The sequence below is a fragment of the Monodon monoceros genome, unplaced genomic scaffold, assembly GCF_005190385.1.
Source record: "Monodon monoceros isolate NGI ecotype Baffin Bay Population unplaced genomic scaffold, NGI_Narwhal_1 Super_Scaffold_15, whole genome shotgun sequence".
Classification (NCBI taxonomy): domain Eukaryota; kingdom Metazoa; phylum Chordata; class Mammalia; order Artiodactyla; family Monodontidae; genus Monodon; species Monodon monoceros.
In genome coordinates, this window is record NW_021703771.1 from 40,539,981 (window position 1) to 40,561,267 (window position 21,287).

At 38.0% G+C, this 21,287-nt stretch overlaps 1 protein-coding gene across 2 annotated transcripts in view; it reads right to left on the reverse strand.

Moving 5' to 3' along the window:
• Positions 1-21,006, reverse strand: part of CDK19 (cyclin dependent kinase 19) — a 170,162-nt gene extending 149,156 nt beyond the window's left edge. Inside the window, exon 1 of one of the 2 annotated variants that reach the window (XM_029223331.1) lies at positions 20,674-21,006. In XM_029223331.1, coding sequence (XP_029079164.1) covers positions 20,674-20,801 — 128 coding nt within the window. In that variant the 5' untranslated portion in view covers positions 20,802-21,006. The remainder of the gene's footprint in view (positions 1-20,673) is intronic. The other variant, XM_029223332.1, reaches the window with a different exon arrangement.
• Between the last annotated feature and the right edge of the window lie 281 nt (positions 21,007-21,287).

Genomic DNA, 21,287 nt, shown 5'->3' on the forward strand with positions numbered 1-21,287 from the left:
TTTAAAACATATGATCAAAAAAACATTCTACATAAATGTTCATAGCAGCATTATTTACAACAGCCAAAAAGTGGAAGCAACCCAAATAACCATCAACTGATGAATGCATAAACAAAATATGGTATATCCACACAATGGGATAATCTTCGACCACTTACAAGACTGAGGTTCTCATACATTCTACAACATGAATGAACTCTGAAAACATTATGCTAAGTGAAAGAAGTCAGAAATAAATCACATACAGTATGATTTCAATTATATGAAATGTCCAGATTAGACAAATCCATAGAGAGAGAAGTAGATTAATGGTTGCCAGGAGCTAGGAGAATGGGGAAATAGGGAATATTGCTAATGGGTAAAGGGCTTCTTTTGGGGGTGATGAAATGTTCTAAAATTAGATACTGATAATGATTACACAACTCTGTGAATATACTAAAACCACTAGGTTGTCAAAAAATAAATTAAAAGCCTCTGCTATGATGGACCTAAATAAATATTTTACTGACGAAAAATACAGTAACTTATCAATCAATCAATCAGTATATTATTAGAAAGTTTATGGAAAAGTGCACCCTGACAACTGACAATAAATAATTTGCCTTCATCAATCTCTTCAATAATCATCATGGATGCTCCATAGGCAAATAGTTCTCATTACATTTATATCAGACATCTTGTTACAGATAAGAATGTTGGGGTAGGAATTAGAAAAGGACACCAATATATTAGAAACTGAAACATACTATGTGATCTTAAGGGAGTTATTTAGTGTTTCTGGACTTCTTTTAAGGCAAGCGATTTAACAAGATATAAGATTCCATCATTTTTTTTTTTTGACCGTGCAACATGTGGGATCTTAGTTCCCCGACCAGGGCTTGAACCTGCGCCCCTGCACTGGAAGCACAGAGTCTTAACTGCAATCACTACCTTTAAGTACATCTGGAAAGAGATTTTTAATTAAATTATGTTCTTAAAACACCAACTTTATGCAGATCAATATAGTAATACTAGGCAATACTAGGAAACACCAGTTCACTTTGAAGCTCCTAATCATAATCTCCACTTTAAAGTCAAATATTGTTGAGCATAGTTTGATTTATGTACTCTCTCTTTTCACTTTACATTTTTCACTTTAGAAATTCCCTCTCTCAGGGACTTCCCTGGTGGCGCAGTGGTTAAGAATCCACCTGCCAATGCAGGGAACACGGGTTCAAGCCCTGGTGTGGGAAGATCCCACATGCCACAGAGCAACTAAGCCCGTGTGCCACAATTACTGAGCCTACGAGCCACAACTACCGAAGCCTGCAGGCCTAGAGCCTGTGCTCCGCAACAAATAGAAGCCACCACAATGAGAAGCCCGCACACTGCAACGAAGAGTAGCCCCTGCTCTCACAACTAGAGAAAGCCCATGCATAGCAACAAAGACCCAATGCAGCCAAAAATAAATAAATTAATTATTTTTTAAAAAAGAAATTCCCTCTCTCAGAAAAACAAAGTTTTAACTAAATATCTGTTGATCACGGTGCTACATGTAATAATAAAAAGTTACAACCTAAGCATCAATCAACAAAGTAAACTGGTTAAACAAATAATGGCACATGTATACGGAGAAAGTCATTAAAAACATAGAACAGTGACTTTCTGAGGAAAGAAGGTCAGAAAACAGACTTTTAACCCAAACCCTCAAGAGTAACTGCATATAATTGATGCTACTATTGATGGAAGGTTTGTATATGGGAATGGTATAGATTTTCTTGAAAAGAAAACCACTGCTGAAAAAGAACATTTCATGAATTGAGACAATATCCATTACATATTGTTAAACAGAAAACACAAGTTACCAAAAATCATGTAGAATATGATCACATTCTTGAGAAAATAAAAGCATATATTTGCTCAGAAAAACATGTATAAAAATATATACTACACCATTCATAGTGTTCATCTATGAATTATTTGAATCCTTTTGCTTATCTTTTTTTCCAGCTTTGAGAATTATATAAATTTAAGGTGTACAATGTGATGATTTATGTGTATATACTGCTGATTATCACAATAGGGTAGTTAACACATCCATCATCTCACAGTTAACAATTTGTGTGTGTGTACTTATCTTTGTTTAATTTTTCTTAAACATGTTCTATTTATAAGAAGAAAATTTTAATTAAAAAAAATAAGACTCTCCTCTTTCATTTATTTTCTTTATTTTGAAGGCTTAAAGTAAAATAGCCCATCATGGAATCCATTTTTCTTTCCTAATATAATAAAGTTTCTTATAACAATTAATTGTAGATGGGGAAAAAAAATTCTATCTTCCTACTGAACCTAATAAGGTTAATCCTCATTTTCAAAACTACAAGGTGACTATAATTTTTACTCAATACCTACCCTTTCTTTTTATTTGCTAATTTAAGCCTCAGGGAAATTTACTGAGGAAACCCCCTTATATTTTTGGAGAAAAAATAAACCAATGCTTTGGTGGGGACTTTTATACTCCTCATAGCAACCACATGAGATGGTAATTTATCATCATATAAATTTTACAGGTGGAGAAACTGAGATTGAGATATATTTTACCAAAATACCACAGCTAGACAGTATTAGCCCAGATTTGAAATAAGAGTTTCCAGTTCCAAGGTTTCCTTATACCACAAGTGTATCTTTATATTTTTATCTTTAATTGAGAATCAGAAGTAAAAATCCCTCTCTGAGAAAAGAAAATTCAAGTGGTTCTTTAAGAAGGAATAAACTTTATTTAAATCATTTGAACCCAAAAGTACTTTGTTTATTTAAAGGTCTTTGTGACTGGAAAATGTCTTTCTGATAAAGGCACTGAATTTACAACCTCAATAAACTGGACCAAAAAGCTTAGTCAGTTGGTGTGGAGCAAGGGTCACATGTAAAATTTAATATGTCTAACTCCTGTTCTCTTACAAGCACCAAATTTCTCTGTTGTGTTTTCCTTTCATTTGTACAAAACAGATAAGGAGCCCCATAATGCAATATGGCTTTATTTAAAAGCCCATCTTTACCCATCTAAATTTTAAACCTTTATATTTACATGGATTTAAAGGTCTACAAAATTTGTATTGATTAATTATGTAAAGTCTTTACATAGTGTGAGAGACAGTGATACTTCATTAACTGTATTTATCATTAAGCACTTTGGTAATAAGGCCCAAAATAGAGTCACTTATGCTAAGCCCCACACTAACAAACCTTGACTTAATTACAATTTTGCCCCCCCCAACCCAGAAATGGAATCTTAAAACGAGTCAATCAGGAATCACCTGATCGGCACTAGTTAGGTAATCTGCCTGAGAGACCCCTGCCATCCCCTAAAGGAAAGCGACCTTGCCATAACCAATCTGCTTATGTGCCTAGTATAACGTCCTTGTTCCTGCTGCCTTCTGCTTATAAAAGTCTTTCATTTTGTACAGCTCCTTAGAGCTCCTTTCTGTCAAGATTGAATGCTGTCCAATTCATGAATCAATGAATAAATCCAATAAGATTTTTTAAATATACTCAGTTGAATTTTGTTTTTAAACAAGTTTGGTGGCAGTGATGGGATCCAAAGGAGACTTCTGATGACTTCGTGGATGAGAAACACAGGCATTGGTACTGTGAATCCTTTGAGTTCTGTGTCTTTCCAAGAGCCATCGGTAAGCTCCTCTTGGTTCTGAGCTCTTTTCTCTGTGTTGAGCTCCCAATCTAACTGGCTTCCCAGTCCAAGGCTTAGAGGGTCAGCTTGAGCTGCCAGACAGTTCCACCTGGAACCCGAGTCCCTAGCCCTTGGTTAGTCCACAGTGCCCATTTGTTGGGATCTACTGGTTCAGTCCAAAATTCTACTTTAGGAACTACCGACAGTTGCACTTAGAAACATCTAAGGCCTTCTCTTGGCAAGTCCACAATACCATCTCTTTGGTTACTGCTGGTGTCCACAGTTCCATTTCCTTGGTTACTGTTGGATTCTGTTACTATGCACATGAGGTAAAGGAATAATAGATCTACTGTGAATGGGAATCTCAGAAGCCAAAGTGACAATACTGATGGGTACAGGTCAGGTACTTAAAAGTTGTCAGAGTACTCACTGCTCTAAGACACCCATGCTAGAATAAGTTGGTCATGGAACAGGTTAGATTTAACACTAGGTCACCCACCAACCTCAAGAAAATTTCTGTGCAACAAGATACACTGTAAAACATCACAAAATCCCCAACCAAGCAGCACATCCCTATTAGGTATTAATTTGCTCCGAGAGACCCAAAGTATAGGTAAAGAAATAGGATCCTCAAGTTTCAAAGGATTGAGCACATCACCTTCTGATACAACTGCTTATTTTAATTCTAAGAACTATGGTCCTGGAAGCTGTTGATATCTATAAAAATGGCAAAATCTTACTAAGACAACCTAGAATTATAATGGTCATTAAGGGGAACATTCCAACTAAACAAGATCAATCATTTAAAAAGTGCAGGGGCTTCCCTGGTGGCGCAGTGGTTGAGGGTTCGCCTGCCGATGCAGAGGACACGAGTTTGTGCCCCGGTCTGGGAAGATCCCACATGCCGCGGAGCGGCTGGGCCCGTGAGCCATGGCCGCACTAAGCCTGCGCGTCTGGAGCCTGTGCTCCGCAACAGGAGAGGCCACAACGGTGAGAGGCCCGCGTACAGAAAAAAAAAAAAAAAAAAAAAAGTGCAGTTGAAAGCAAGGACTCCAAAGCAAACAAACAGAATGGGATACCTATTTTAATTAACATGCAGAAGCTTCCAAAAGGCTTCAAGATTCTAAAATAGCTTGGGACTTCCCTGATGGTCCAGTGGCTAAGACTCCACACTCCCAATGCAGGAAGCCCTGGGTTCAATCCCTGGTCAGGGAACTAGATCCCACATGCTGCAACTAAGGAGCTTGCAGGCCACGACTAAAAAATCCCGTGTGCTGCAACTAAAGATCCTGCAGGCCACAACTAAGACCCAATGCAGCCAAATAAACAAATACATAAATGAATATTTTAAAATAAATAAGTAAAATAGCTTCATTGAAAGACTTATAGTAAAATGCTAATGAAAAATTAAAGACACAAGAGGTACCTAAAACAAGACTACAAGACCTACGTGACTCCTACTACTCCCCTCTATCCTACTTTACTTGAGCACTCATTCTACTAATCCTCTGTCTGAATCATCTTTCCACTCTGAAGAGACTACAAGACCATAAACAAAAGTCTCCCAATTAGTGGCCTTACAGACACCCCCATATTTACCCTCAAAGGTGGGCCCCCATGTGGGCCTCTCTCAGGGTTGACAAGATTCTGGGGGATTTTCTGGTTATTCCCTTAAACAACCAATGGGAAACTAAAATTAAAATTAATGGAAAATCTTGCCAAATTCTGGTAGATACCAAAGGTACACTCTCTACTTTAACCCCCACTCTGAAGTCTGCAGATGGGATCCTGGGAAAATCGTCAGAACCTGGCAAAGGATGAGAATCTTATCAGAGTCAGCTCTCCTGAATATATGCTTGTAGTGCCAGAGAGAGAAAGGTAAAATTTCATGTTGTCCCTTCCTTTCCAAATCCACACCCGCTGGTTATTAATCCTTTCTCTCCTAGAGACACCTATTGCCTTCTTGTGTGTCTCTTTTTTGTCCTGAGAATTGTCTAAGTCTTTCTTTCTTTCTTCCGGGTATCTTTGAGAGTGACTCAGGCTCTTGAAAAGGTAGTATATTTTGCACCCTCTTTGGAGATGCCTCTTGAGTCCAAGGGGTTGTCCAACACTGCCAGGAATATTTACTGTTAGTCCCAATTGAAACCTGATAAGATATTTGAAAGGATTTTTTTAAAGTAGCTCTGGGTCAGAAGTTGGCCAAATTGTAAGCGATATTCAAAGCCTGACAGGAACTTTCTTTTAGGCCTTCTCCCCTAAGCTGAAATGAAAGGAAACTATGTCCCCAGAGTGGGGAAAACTACTCCAAAGACAAATAGGTCTAGATCTAGAACACAGGAATCTTTTGATTTCTATCTTAGTCGAAGATCTTCTCCCTGACATAAAGAAGCAAATTGAAAATAATGCAGTCAGATGGGAGGGTCAGCCCTTTGAAGTCATTTTGGTTGCAACTCAATTCTTCAAGGAATTAAAAATAACTGTCCTCATCTTATAAATGCAGCTCTAGAAGAAATTCAAAACCTACCTATCCTTTTTAACCAATCCCAAAACCTCCCCTATTCATCTCAAAAGGTTTATAGGTATTATTAACATTCTGGCCTTAGGAAACAAAAGTCCTTCTAGGAGGAACTTTCATTCTTTCTCTGTGCCTTCAAGATATAAATGTTCTGCTTGGTCTTCCCTAAAAACTGAAGGCCCTATCTTTGAAATGCGAACTTCAGGGAGGTAGTTCTTATCAGAAGGAAAGAAAAAAAGGGGGTGAAATGTTATCTGGAAACTAGGCGAATGAAAAATCCTAAGTGTCTTCTCCACAAATATTAGTGAAAAGTTTAAGCATCTGAGCAGGTAACCTTAACTTATTCCATCTGCCAGAAACACCATTTGGACCCAACTGTTCTTTTATAATCTACTGATTTTTGCATTATCATACCTATCTCATAGCTAAAATGTTGGAATGGAAGCTACAAGATCTCTTTGCAGTCTGAATGTTTATGAATGTCCACGCATGTATGTTATAGATGGGTGATATTTTCCTACCCTCAGATGATATTGCCAGAATTAATTTGTAAAAAGCACTATTTAATTGGCTTAAAAACAAACAAGTGCTATGTAAATCAAGTATGCGTTCAGAAATTTTAAAACCCACTTTTTTCAAGTTCATGTGATCTAGAATAAATCTTTAGTAAATAAAAGCCAGTGTAAGTTTGTTGGTTTAATTAAAATAGGCAAGTCCTTAGAGTTATCAACATTAAATATAAAACTTACTCTACAAAAAAAAAACACAAAAACTTACTCTACAAAGGTGTACCAAAAGTCAAGCTCGTGTTATGTTACAGAATTTGTCAGCAAAAAAGGTAACTTAAGATGATAGTTAGCTGTTAATGTCTCATGAAATTCTCATGAGTAATCTAAACTTAATTGTTAAGAACAAGTGACATAAATAGATGTAAGTTTGTAAATAAACTTCAAAAATAATTGTGCTTTATGGTATATGTACTTAAAAATAGTTTCCAAAATCTTTTCAAGTAACTAACACATTGTAAAGCAACTATACTTCAATAAAAATTAATAAAAATAAATAAATAAAAATCTCTTTGGTTACTTGAAACCTTAAAGATATACTGAGATAAGTTAAATGACGGATATTCATTGAATAGCTAGACCATTTCCAAAGAAGATAAAATACTAAAACATTAGTTATTGAACATAGGTTTACCAAATTTAGGCTTCCTTTCATAGAGGAACTAAAAATATTTGGGTCTTTTATTAAAAATATTTTGTGTTACATTGCAAAATTTAATATGAGGAGGAATATGCTTAAGAAATTATGAAATGTATTCATAAATTTGCTAGTAACAGTTCACAATTGTTTACTTAATTTTCACTGGAAATCAGGTTTTTAAGCATTAAAAATTCTAATATAAGTAATTAAAATGACTAGAAATAATAAGGGAAACATCTCTGTATGCAAGGAAAGTAGGATGTGTGTTTTCAAAAAGAAAATGTATGAGAAAAGGAGATGTATTTTGGTTAAAAGAAGGTAATGTCCTAAAGTATAGATGGTTATTTCAGAATGGGGAAGAAAAGAAAAAGGGACAAATTATGGACACAAAAAGTTGAGGAGAGAGGGAGACAGCCAAAGAGAGAGAACAGGAATCTTGTGTGGTCAAACTGGCTAAAAATTGAATTATTATTATAACAGTTTAAAAAATAAGCTTTAATACCTATACTGTACTTATATAAAATGAAAACTTAATTTTCTTTCATCTGCTAAAAAGAGAAAGCTTCATTGGACTAATGGTCTGCTCTTGATAAGCTATTGTGAAAGGTTTCCATTTTTAAGTAATCTACCTAGAAAGTAACAATTTTGTGTTTTAACAAAATAATTTCCTGTGCTTCGTGTTATCTTTATCACCAGGTCTTTGATTACTTGAAAAAACCTAGTTTTCTCAATATTAAAGTTTTGCTCAGAACTATGTAGTCTTCTGTATTTGCCTTTGAAATCCTTAATTGTCACTTTGGTTAAATGGATAATTAATTATTGTTTCATAATGATCTGTGATCTTTTTTAGGCAAGTGTTCAAAACCTTTTGATATTTTGACAAACTTCCCAATATTGAATTCTAAATGAAGTCTTTTTGACCTCCAACTAACTTTGGGATTTTCCAGAGGGCCCCTGGATCATCTCAAAAAAATGTGTTCTCTCTCCTCATAAAAAGAGAGATATTAAACTAGTTAGGCTTATTTGAAATGTTAAATTACATGGGAAGCATTGTCAAGTAAGAAGTAGTGCTAAACTCTGTATCAAGATAAGCGTTCTAGAAATTGTATGAAATTCCTAGAAACCTGATATGCCCTGGTAGAATATTATTAGTCGTAAGATTATAATTCTAGTTATAATCTTAAAATGTTTTGTGTCACAGAAATAACCAAATTTCCTTGTCAATAATGAACTCTCATCAGATCTTTAGCAATGGACATTTTTAAGTCTTTTGTCATTTATAGACAGTTATTGTTTTACTCTGATGCTTTTGCAAAAGTGAGACTCACGGAAAGGACACTACCAAGAACTCTTTACCACTGACACCACTGTAAATTATAAGGTGTCAAATCTTAGGTACATATTTTACAACTGAAGAAGGTTCCACCTGACACCTTGTCCTGTGCAAATGCTGGAGGCTTCGAAATCAAAATGACTAGGGAACGAAGTAGCCAACATCTATGTAGACTGCTTCCTCCTAAAATGTCAGATCAGGAAAGTTTCTTTCCATTCCTCCTTCCCTCTCTGACCATCCTTTTCCTAGTTCTTACACCATGAAGGTATTTATGATTCTTTTGTACACTTCTTACCATGCTCTGGCCTGGAAATAAAATGCCATTGTCTACATACCCCAGGCCACTGCAATCCAACTTCCAAATGACTGTTGAATTTGCCATGATTCTGGTGATCCTATAGTTCCGCCTGTCACAAAATTCTCCCTGATGTCCAATGCCTCACTTTCTTGGAACAAATTCAGTCCCCCTCTATCATGTCATACTCCCTAAATTTGGGGGTTTATTTCCCTGTCTCTGGTTAAACCCCCCCTTTGTAAAGAGCCTAAATACAGGGAAACCTGTATTTAGGCTCTTTACAAAGAAAGGGACACAAGGGAAGGTAACCAGAATAAAAATGCCTGTGTGGTCTACAGAAACCTTAAATTTTAAATTACCAGGAGGCATTCATGATTCAAATTCGCTTCCTTTGGCAGATTCCTCCTCCCTTGGCTAGGGAGTAAGTGCAAATGAGGCTATGATCAAGAACCTCTCCTTAACTGTTAAAGATACTGCAAAAACTACTGCTAAAGCAACAGCGGCCCAACAAAAATCTCTAGACTCTGGCCAGGTTGTTCCTGATAACAGGATAACCCTTGATTATCTTTTAACTGAGGAAGGAGGTATCTATGACATGGCCAAACACCACTTACTGGACTTGGATTGACACTTCTGGGAAAATTGAGACCCAGCTACATAAGATCACTAAACAAGCCAGTTCTCTTAAGAAAGTTACTTATTTAACAGAGTCTTTCTTTGACTTATTTGATTCTGATTGGTTTGGGTCTTGGGGACCATGGGTCTGAAGTACACTCCAGATATTGGGAATTATCCTGCTTATATAAATAACTATAGTAGTCTCCCTGGAACACTGTATTCTCTCAAAAGTTTTAAATACATGTTTGCAGCCACTACCAGCAAGTAAATGATCTCCTTAGCTAAGACCAGAATGTCAGAAAAGGAACAAAGAGAGAATTCCCTGGTGGTCCAGTGGTTAGGACTCCGCACTTTCACTGCTGAGGGCCTGGGTTCAATCCCTGGTGAGGGAACTAAGATCCCACAAGCCGCAAGGCACGGCCAAGGAAAAAGAAAAGTGTTAGTCTTTGCTAACTGACATTTCTAATGGTCCCTTTCCCCTTTCAGCGATCCCTTATACTAGTGCATCTGCCTATCCTGACTGACCTCTGTTGTGCCCTTCTTGAGAGCTGTTTGAGTAAGAACATTTTTAAAGAATTTTAACCAGCTTTTACAAATTTAGGAAAGTGTAAACCAGAGATTTTGTTTCAATCCTTCCAACTATATTATAAACACAGGGGCCTCAAATTTGCAGCTAGCACAGCATCAGACACAAAGTAGAATTCAATAAGTTATTATATTGATTATAATTCCTACACATTGATAAGTAAAATATAATTTCTCTATGAGTGAAAACAGAAAATGTTCCCATTGTCTTGGTCTAGCACTCAGATTATAAGAAAAATAAGAAGGAAAAGCTAAAAATAGCAAAAAGAACCAAAAAATCACTGAAGAACTGCTTATAATGGTGAAACATCAGAAACAACCTAAATATAAATAGGGAATTTATTTTTAAAACAATGCCTTGTTGAATTCAGGCAGACTCCTGAATCCAGTTCATGCTGAATAAAAGAATAGCAACCCCAACTGAAGACCAAATTGGTAATCTAGAAAATTAAATAAAAGAAATCGTCCAGAATGGAGATGGGAAGGAGTTGAAAATTTTGAGAATGAATTTGAGACAGGGAACATAGTACATAAAAAGGTCAACATTTCTTAATAAGCATACCTGAAGAAGGGAACAAAAGAGGTAACAGAAGAAGAACTAAATAACAGGAGATAAAAATTGCCCTAAACCAAAGACAAAAGAAAGGGGCCACTTAAAAGATCCATAAGAAACCGGCAGGATTGGAAATGGGAAGTGAAGGCATGAAGGTAGGAGGAATGCTACTAAAGCTATTGAATACCACCTTTTAACTTCTGAAGTTGAAGTTATGTTCATAGATCATCTATTCAAAAAATAAATAATGTGTAAAAGACACAAGAAACAAAGCTAGATAAATGAAGGGGAGAAAAAAAAAAAAGACTTACACTTTCAAGACAGACTTCGGTGAAACTTTAGAATGCACGGATCAAGCGAAAACTCCTAAGAGTTCCACAGAGGAAAAAAACAAGTTTCCAGAAAGAAACTTCCAATGAGCAACAAGAAATGCCAGAAGCCATGAAGCAATAGTTTTGGGTTCTGAGAAAAAAAATATTCTTAATATAGAATTCTATATTCAGCCCAACTATCAATCAAGTATGAGGACAAAAAACACTATCAGACATGCAAGAACTCAGAAAATCTACACATCCTATATGAAAAAGCTACTTAAAAAGATATCCTCAACTAACCAACAACAAAAAAAGAATCCAAGTAAAACCAACCATGGGATATAAAGAAATCTGCTAGCTGAGTATGACCCAGAAGACTTGAAAAAAGGGCAAAATAAAGAAGATCCATTGGGCATTAATACCTGGAGGACTGTTTCAAGCAGCACTTATTTGGTACACAAGCCTACATTTCCTTCTCTATGGGTCTCAATATACTAATTCATTCAGCAATAAATAATTTCATAATCATAATATTTTAAAGCTGCTGAATGGCTTCCAGTGTTCACTTTTTTAAATCAACCCATAGACAAAAAGCAATGGATAAACTAGAAAGCTATAAAAATTATACTTTAAAAAAAAAAAATTATACTTTAAAAATCAGGAGATAGAGAAAAAGAACAGGAAAAAAATTTGTTACTTTCCTTAACATTCACACGAGGAAGACCACAGATAATATCTGAATTGACAAACCAAGAAAAAGAAATTTAAGTTTATAGTTTAAAGTCATAAAAGTAATCACCACCAAAAAAATTTAAATAACAAAGATAAAAAATTTGAAGGTTGAGATGGGAAAACAGAAAACAGGGGATAGTGAAATCTCTCAAAATTGCTCAGCTTTTCTAATGGAAAGTCAACAGAAACTGCCTAAAGTTGATAAATCAAGACAGAATTATACGTATGCTACTTAAAGTTATAATGGTAAGCAGCAGCAAAACTTAAAACAGAAACAGTTAACACTGGTTATCTCTGAGAAGTGAAGGGGGCTTGGGAGTGGGCAGTGAGAAGGAAGTACTGTTGGAGTTTTTTAATCATGTGCAACTATTATTTGATAAATTTTTATTTATTTATTTATTTTTGGCTGCATTGGGTCTTCATTGCTGCATGCAGGCTTTCTCTAGTTGTGGCAAGCAGGGGCTACTCTTCATTGCAGTGGCTTCTCTTGTGGCGGAGCACGGGTTCTGGGAGCACAGGCTTCAGCAGTTGTGGCATGACAGCTCGGTAGTTGTGGCTCGCGGGTTCTAGAGTACAGGCTCATTAGTTGTAGCGCACGGACTTAGTTGCTCTGCAGCATGTGGGCTCTTCCCAGACCAGGGATCGAACCCATGTCCCCTGCCTTGGCAGGTGGATTTTTAACCACTGCACCACCAGGGAAGTCCAATTTGATAAATATTAATAGCATAAAAATAAAAATATTTCCACTTTGATACAAATATACTATAAAGATGAAAAGATTGCTGAGAACTTAGTTAATAGAACTTTGGATTTCTAAATTACACAAGCTCAAATTACATATAAATTTCCAGAAGAAAGGAAGGTCACAAACAGTTTTATAATTTGCACCAAAACCCAAAACAATAGGATTCACTCAGGTTTAAGTCACTCTTAAAATGCAAATATAATTAGGGACTTGCCTGGTGGCGCAGTGGTTAAGAATCCACCTGCCAATACAGGGGACATGGGTTCGATCCCTGGTCCAGGAAGATCCCACATGCCGTGGAGCAAATAAGCCCATGTGCCACAACTACTGAGCGTGCGCTCTAAAACCCGCGAGCTACAACTACTAAGCCCGCATGTCACAACTGAAGCCTGCACGCCTAGAGCCCATGCTCTGCAACAAGAGAAGTCACCACAGTGTGAAGCCCACGCATCACAAGGAAGAGTAGCCCCCGCTTGCTGCAACTAGAGAAAGCCTGCACGCAGCAACAAAGACCCAATGCAGCCAAAAATAAGTTACTTAATTAATTTTTTTTAAATGCAAATATAATTGTAAAAGGGAAAGGGGAAAAGGAAACTAACTTTTGTAAAAAGCAACAATAGTTTGTGCCTCAAACTGCTTAGGTCTCTCACCAATGAGCTTATTTAACAATCATAACTAAAATAGTTTGTGCCTCAAACTGCTTAGGTCTCTCACCAATGAGCTTATTTAACAATCATAACTAAAATAACTTTTCTACAGAAAGATGCAACTAACCCACCTATGAAGTGAAAGTTTTACCTTATTTTTCCAGCAGCCATAGACTTACCTTTCTGTCCAAATGTAAATATCTACAGATATCTGCAAAAGTTTGCCATGACAGGGCTTTGGTCTGTGATCACAGAACAAAACAAAGTTAGCTGGCCTACCTGGTAATTAAATCCATATGCTGATCACGTTCATCTTAGTAACTGAGATCAACCACAAAGTCTCATTGAAATAATATTTTTAAATAGAAAATATACAAGTTCAAAGCCTCTGTAAGGAGGGTATATTTTTCCTTTAGAAAGGCTGACTCAATTAGAAATTAAAAGTATTTTATAAGGACATAAATTATTTGAGGACTTTACAGGTTATTTCTCTTTGACCCATCACCCACTTCTGTATAAGAACTCACACCCTCAATAAAAAACTACTGCTGCACACTTGTATCTTGAATTACATCCTGTCCTCTCTCCCGAGATTCTTTTATCCTGCACAATGCATGCTCAAAATGGCTATTACAGGAAGTGTTGCACTATCAGCTATTTATAAATGGACAAAAATCTTTAAATAGCTGTTAGCTACCTCTTTATGGTTCTAGACCTTAAAAACTACCTGTTTTCAAAGACATAGTCATGCCGGTAATTCAAAATGTTCAAAGTGTCCTTTTATTTTGGAATCCAAAGCTGCACTAAATTATATAGTCACAATATCACAAGATAACAAACAAGCTGATCTTTAAAAACACATTAGTCGAACACTCTTAGTCTAATCATTTACCACCAAGAAAATTCCAAATTGCAATATATTGCCTTCAAGCCTTCTATATTGATGTCTAACCCACACTACACTACTTCAGAATTTTGCAAAAGACACAATTTAACATCACATATTAACTTTTTATCCAGTATATCCAGTTCAAAAATATAGTACACAAAAGTAAAAATTCTTAATTCATCAATATTGATATCCATTGTACTGAAAAAAAAGAACCCTTTCCATTGATCTACTTTTTTCCTATCTAAAACTGACATGTCTTTCCCATGCTGCTAAAACAGTAACTTGCATTTCCTATGCAAACTAATAATTTAGAACTCATTTTGTATGTATTAATAATTATTATTTTTAAAGCCTTAACATTTCTCTTCCTTATTCTCAGCCCTCCTGTCTCCAGTCTTTAGAGATTTATATCGGATACATCACCATATTTGCAGATCATTTCAAGGCATTGCTTCCAAAAGTAAGCAGCTTTTAGAAACTTAACTTACAGCGATACTAATATGCACAAAATACTGTACCTACTAAGGATATTCACCACAGTGTACTTGCAAAAGACTGGAGACAGCCTAAATGTCCATCAAGAGGGATAGTTAAATGTATGTAAGTCAATACAATGTAATATAATGAAACTATTATAAGGAACTAGGCATCTCTGTACATAAGATATGTAATGATCTTCAAGGTTATATACAAAGTTAAAAAATATACAGCAGGAACAGTACAGCACACTACCATTTATCATTAAACACACACACCTCCGAGAAAATCTCTCTAAAAAGGAAAACCAAGAATGGTTGCCTCTAGAAAGGGAAAAGGGTGACTGGGAAAGGGAAGGCTTACAGTACGTTGTATAATCTTTTTTTTTTTTTTTTTTGCCATTGAAGAATTTATTGAAGCATCAGAATACTCGGAACAAACACATTGAATGTATCACAAATTACAGATTTGGCAAAACATGGAGGGTGGCAACCAGATTATATAAGCTTTTTTATGCACACACATTTACTACTTACTAAACACATATGCTCTTTTTGTAAAATGAAATACTTTTTTTTGAATAGTAATCAAATATCCTTGATAGATTCCATTCACAAATTGACAGCTTTTCAGTTCAAGTATTAGTTTGCTTTATCAAACTACTTCAGCCTCAAATTTTCTATTACTTGAAAGAAAAAATACAAACTTTCCTATTTCATTTGTCCACACCATCAGTTATACATTTTTATTAAAAGGTCACTTCATGGATTTACGAATTGTGTTGCTAAGCCGCTTGTTCCAAAAAACTCTAAACCTGAGAAGTCCAATATCACAGCTACTAGCCAGTTTCTCGGTCACACTAACTGCATTTCTTGAGCCACACGTGGCTAGTGGCTGCCATACTGGACAGCACAGATGCATTTTCATCATTGCAGAAAGTCCTACTGGACATCACTGCACTAGGCTAAGGGCTGGCAAACTAAAGCCTGTGAGCCAAATACAGCCCACCACCTTTCTTTTTTTTTTTCCTCCTGGAACATATTCTAATTTGTATTCATTTATACATTGTCTGTGGATACTTTGGCACTACTATGACAGATTCAAGTAATTGTGACAGAGATGGTAGGTATGGCCCACAAAACCTGAAATATTTCGTTTCTGCCTCTTTACAGAAAAAGTTTGTCAGCCAGTGCTCTAGACAATCAGATTTCATTGAAAAGAACATTCCCCTGGGCTCCAAAAACAAAGTTCTGAAGGCTTGCAGTGCATAAAGAACTAATTAAACAAGCTGATGTCCACTTGATTTACTAAGTGATAAAAGTACTTAGGTTTTTTTAACATGAATCCATAATACCAGAAAATTTCCTAAAATATGTTTGAATGCTGACGTTTTCTAAGCATCTCTATAACATCGCTAGTAAAAGCACAGAAGACAGATTACTACAGTCTAGCAATTTTAGAAGAACTGGCCTAAGAAGAAAAAAAAGTGCTTAATAATTCGAAAAATTACCCGTGTTACTTATCAAACTATTACAAGAAATGTATCAACTGTCTTGAAAAGCAGCACATTATTTCTTACAGAAAAAATTACACTAGACCTAGTTAATGTTACCTAAATATTTACATTGAACTGCTTATCTCATGTAGCATCCCCATATTTCAGGCTTTCAAAACAATTACTGAAAACACCAGTTAAGTATGTTTACCAGAACAAATATATATATGTTTTCCAATTTAGGGCATTTTTTTTTAATACAATTTTTGAGTGTGCTTACATACCCAACCCTGTACAAGTTGCTGGAAACAGGATGATGATGATCCATTTGTAGTTAATAGTTTATGGAGCAGACTAGTATCACAGTGATATTATACACATAAGAACAAGAGGGGCAGAAGCACAGATAATGAGTACACTGGGTAACTAAGGGAAGACTTCTAGAAGAAAAGCTATTTGAATTGGGTATTGAAGTAGGAGCAGGACTTTCCCAGGTTTGTGGGAGGGGGAAGGAAGAAAGGAATGGCAGAGCAACACCATTCTGGTTTGAGTGCAGAAAAAGAAAATGAGACATGAAAAGGACTTAGCAAATCCTAGGAAAAAAATGAGCAGTTGAATGCTACAGAAGCATATGGCTTGAACACACTGGGAAAAAAGGAGGGAGGTGGTGGCAGGCGTAAAGGCTGTAAAGACTAAAGACTTTAAGATCCAAATGCAAATGGCTTTACACGCCAAACTAGGGAATTAAGATCTGATGTAACCGTATGAGCCACAGAGAATATACAGCTTTACAAGAAGAGATATGACATGATTGATTTTATTTTGTTAACACTGGCAGCAACTTGGATCTTGGACTACAGTGAGGGAAGACTAATGGCAGAGACCAATTTGGCTATTATGCAAATCAGAAATGATGGCCGAAAGTAATGAGACTGAAGATGAAGAGAAACCAGATAAAGAGAAGCAACTGCATGTGGTAGAATCTCCAGGCCTGAACTCCTACGTTTTTAAAATGCCCCTGATATGGGATACTTTCCCTTTTCCATATTTTTCGGTACAGATGTAGTACCCTTTGCATGGAAGAAGTTTATACAATAAGATTGTCAAAAGTGGAAGCAATGTGGTCTTTTTTGTTTTTTTTCCCAAGGTATTAGGAGGGAAAACACATTAGGAAATACAAGAGCTCAAGAGTCAAGAGATCTGGATTACAGGCTTGTCTTTGCCAAGACTATGGGCATGACAACCTCTAAAAGCTCTGGTTTTCTAATTTGTAAAAAGAAGAAATTAGACTAGATGATCTGAAACTCTTGAAAGCTCTAAAATACTATGATCACAGTGATACATCTTTAATCTTTGGGAGGTCTCCAAAAAAATGCAAATACAATTATCTATTCTACCTACGAACAAAATGTGAAAAACCCGTTAAAAACATACTACATTTATTGTGAAGGATTCATGACAGACATTAAAACATGTAGTTACCAACTACTTCTCATCTGAAACCCTAAGGCAAAACTGAAACTCAGTAAGAGAACTCTGTCAGCCATTTCACTTTCAATTACTATATTTCAAAATAACTCCAAAAAGCAGCATTCTTTTATTGGAGTGGTTCAAAAGACTAAATGAATGTCTGCAAAGTTGAATGGTAGTATTGTTGGGTACAACAGTGTTCAGACATAACACTAGTCTATGGAATCATGTTTGCCTGAACCTCTTATTCACAAAAGAACTTTTTAACAATATTCCTTTATCAATCAAAACAAGAAGTGTTTCAAACTTGATAAATATGGTCTTGAGATTTGTAACCATACTGTTATGTGACTTTTTCCTAATGTTGAAAACTGTATTACAAATTCTTGCTCATAAAAAGTCTAGAAATATTCTAAACTGGTTTCTCTTCAAGAATAACTTCTAAGCCTGATTTTTTATTTAAAAAAAAAAGGATAGCTGGGTCAAAAGACCCCCTTCCTTCAAAACAAAAAGATGGAACAAATAACATTGCTATTAAAGGTGAAAAACCCAGATGTAAATCTTGCATTTCCAGTCCATTATAAATTTATGTAGCATAATTAATACAGCCTAAGTTAAAGTCATATTTCAAGGGAAACAATATTCTAAGGTTCTGTGAACTCTAGTATTAAACTATAAGCAGAGGCTTTTCTAATGATGTTTTATGTTACATTACTTCTTCCAGTGTTTCTTCTAGAGACCTGAACAATTTGGGGATTATATGCTACATTACATACACCAGAATAGTTCCTCTTTAAGGTACTCACGTGATTTCTCTCTTGCTCCCTAAAATAGCATTATACATCTGAGTTAACCAAAATAAATTCTGGAAAGAGCTACACTGTAATTTACTATGATCTGAGTGTAAAATCCTTTACTATGCGAATCTGTATCAGTTTAGAACCATCACTAAAATCTTTCTGTTCTTTCAAATCACCGGTATCAATGAACATAAAACTAATCCTGCTACCAACCCACAAGAGACGTGGGTGTTTACTATAAAGCCTTAAATCTCAACTAGACTCTTGGTCCAAGAAAAAAAAACTTTATACTGATTTTTCTTATTAGTGATTTAAAGTAATGTTTTCAGATCCTGAAAGTTTTTTTTAAAAGCATATATTTTGAAGATATACAAACTGATCTTACTCTACTAAAGAAGCTTTATTAATTCTAATTAAACAAATTTCACTCAAGAAGGAAGTGTATTCAAATCAAGAATTTTGTTAGAGGGGAAAATATTCAAAGAACAAATATAAGCGGGAATTAAATTATCTGTTCTTTGTTGTAGCCCGTGCTATCCAAATACAATTCAGAAGCAGAATTTAGCTTTTCTTAAAAGCTGCTTGCTTAAAAAAAAAAAAAAAACTTTTTTTAAAAACAGAATTAAAATACATTTTTAAAATTCCAGTCCAAATATATTATAAAGTTAGCATGAGGAGTATGAAAAACACCGCCTCTGATTTGTTTTGTAATGCCAGTGCCGAAATAGGAAAGCTAGATGTGCTTTCTCCAAATATATCTGATAAGATTCCCACAGGAACACCAATATAACAAGTAGAGTGTATATTCCAAAGACAAAACACAAGTTAATTATAGTACTTCACATTCCAAGACACTCATCCAAGGACACCTGGCAATTAACTAAGGAATTATGAGAAAAGTTTACAAACAACTGAGTACTATGGGGTCCGTTCACTTACAAGAAGAGAAAAAATTATTTGCAATAATAATAATCCTTTACACTTGTAAAGTACCTTGTAGTTTTCACCATGCGCGCGCACGGGCGCGCGCACACAAACACAAATCCCCCTACCTACTTTGGTCCTAGAGTTCATCAATCAACCCAGAGAGTGTGCAGAACGATAAGCAGCACTTCAGGTCTTACTAATATCACTGTGGCTGATATTCAATTCATTCAGAAATGTTTCGCTACGATCCTAAAAACTCATCCACATAGTTTGATCGTCTTTAAAGTTTAAGCGGGATACGCAGATGTTCCCGGGCTCCCTAACTCTGGGGAAGGGGAACTCTTGCCAGGATGGGCCCTGAGGTGACGAATGGTTTTAACCCACCCTTCGCAGGCAGAGAACTGGTTCCACCTGTCCTGGATTACGAGCCGTGTGCCCTCCAGTACGAAGAATAGGCATTCTCAATACAACGTCCAGCTCTCCTTCTCCTATGAGAACAATCAGTAAGGGGTTCCTACGATTCTCCCTTAACTCCCAGGAAGACAAAGGTTCAGGCCCAGCTCTGTGTTACTCGAATTCCGTTCTGGATAATCTAGGTGCCCCATAAACCTCAGCACGCAGTCATTTGGCAGAGGATGGAGGGGAGGACCTAAGAATACCCAAGGTGCGGGGAAAGGAGCTACCAGGGCAAACTCTGAAGTTCTGCGAGCAAAACGCGGTTAATCTCTCAGAAGGTCCTACATTCGAGGGAAGGTGCGGAACTGAGAACGTGAGAAATCGAAATCGGAGGCAGGCGAAGCGGCGTGGAGAAGTGGCCGGGTATACGACTGGGACTGAGGTACTGCGCGGAGGGGCCATCGGGTTGGCTGGCCCCAAGGGCGAAGGTGCCCAACAGCTCAGATCCGTGAGGCTGGCGAGGACCCAGACGCACGGCCGGCCGACGGACTCCTCGGCTAGGTTTCAAACCGCCGCCCCCGGGAGGCGCTCAGCCGATTGGAAGTTCCACCACGACCGTCACCAGCCCAAGGCCGGAGCGGCAACTCCTCGGCGGAGCTCTCCCAGCCCTCCGCGTCTCCCCTGGAGACCAGACACCCACAAACTCCACCTCCCACCGAGGTCCCAACTCGAGTCCCGCCGCCAGCTCCATGCACGCGGAGGGCGCCCCGCAGGACCGAACCTACGCCCCCCGACCGGGCTGCGCCGTGGGAGTTCAAGGGGTGCGACGGGGCCGCGCGGGGGGCGAGCAGAACCCACGTCCCTCAGAGTCTGCCCCGGGACGCGGCCCCGCGACCACCTCCGCCTCGCCCCCCGGGCACGGCCCGACCCGGCTCCGACCCACCCATCCCGCGCGGTCGCGGGCAGAGCTAGGACCCGAGCAAGCCTACTCCCCCGCCCCTGCTCTTACCCATCTTTTCGCCTCGCCTTGTAGACGTGCCCGTAGGTGCCGCGTCCCACTTTGCACCCTTCGTACTCAAACAAATCCTCCACCCGCTCCCGCTCCGCCGCCAGCTTCGCCTTGAAATCATAATCCATTGTCTGCTTTCCCCATAGAGGCACCGGAACGCGGGGGCCGCCGCCGCTCAGTCCCTCCTCCTCCTCCCCCCGCGACCGCCGCTCCACTTCTCGGGCCACCTCTCGGGCGCGCGCGCGCGCCGCCCGCCGCCCTGCAATCCGCCTTCAGCAAGGGACTCCTCGGCGGCCGCGGCAACCACCTCCTCCACCTCCTCCTCCTCCGCGGCAGCGGCGGCGGCGGCAGCTCCCGCAGGAACCCCCAGTCCCGCCTCCCCCCTTCATTTCCTTGTTTTGGAACCTGGTGGGCCGCGCCGCGGCTTCCTCGAGCTCATTAACGAACCAGCCCGCCCGCCCCGAGATCGCGGAGACTCCTGGGAAATGTAGTTCCTCGGGCCTCAGGAATGGCTTGAGTTTTGAGGCTGAAGGAAATACAACTCCCAGGCTGCCGTGGGCCACTACAGCCCCACCTTCACAAGGCGTGCACGCCTGCGCACTGAGACCGCCCCC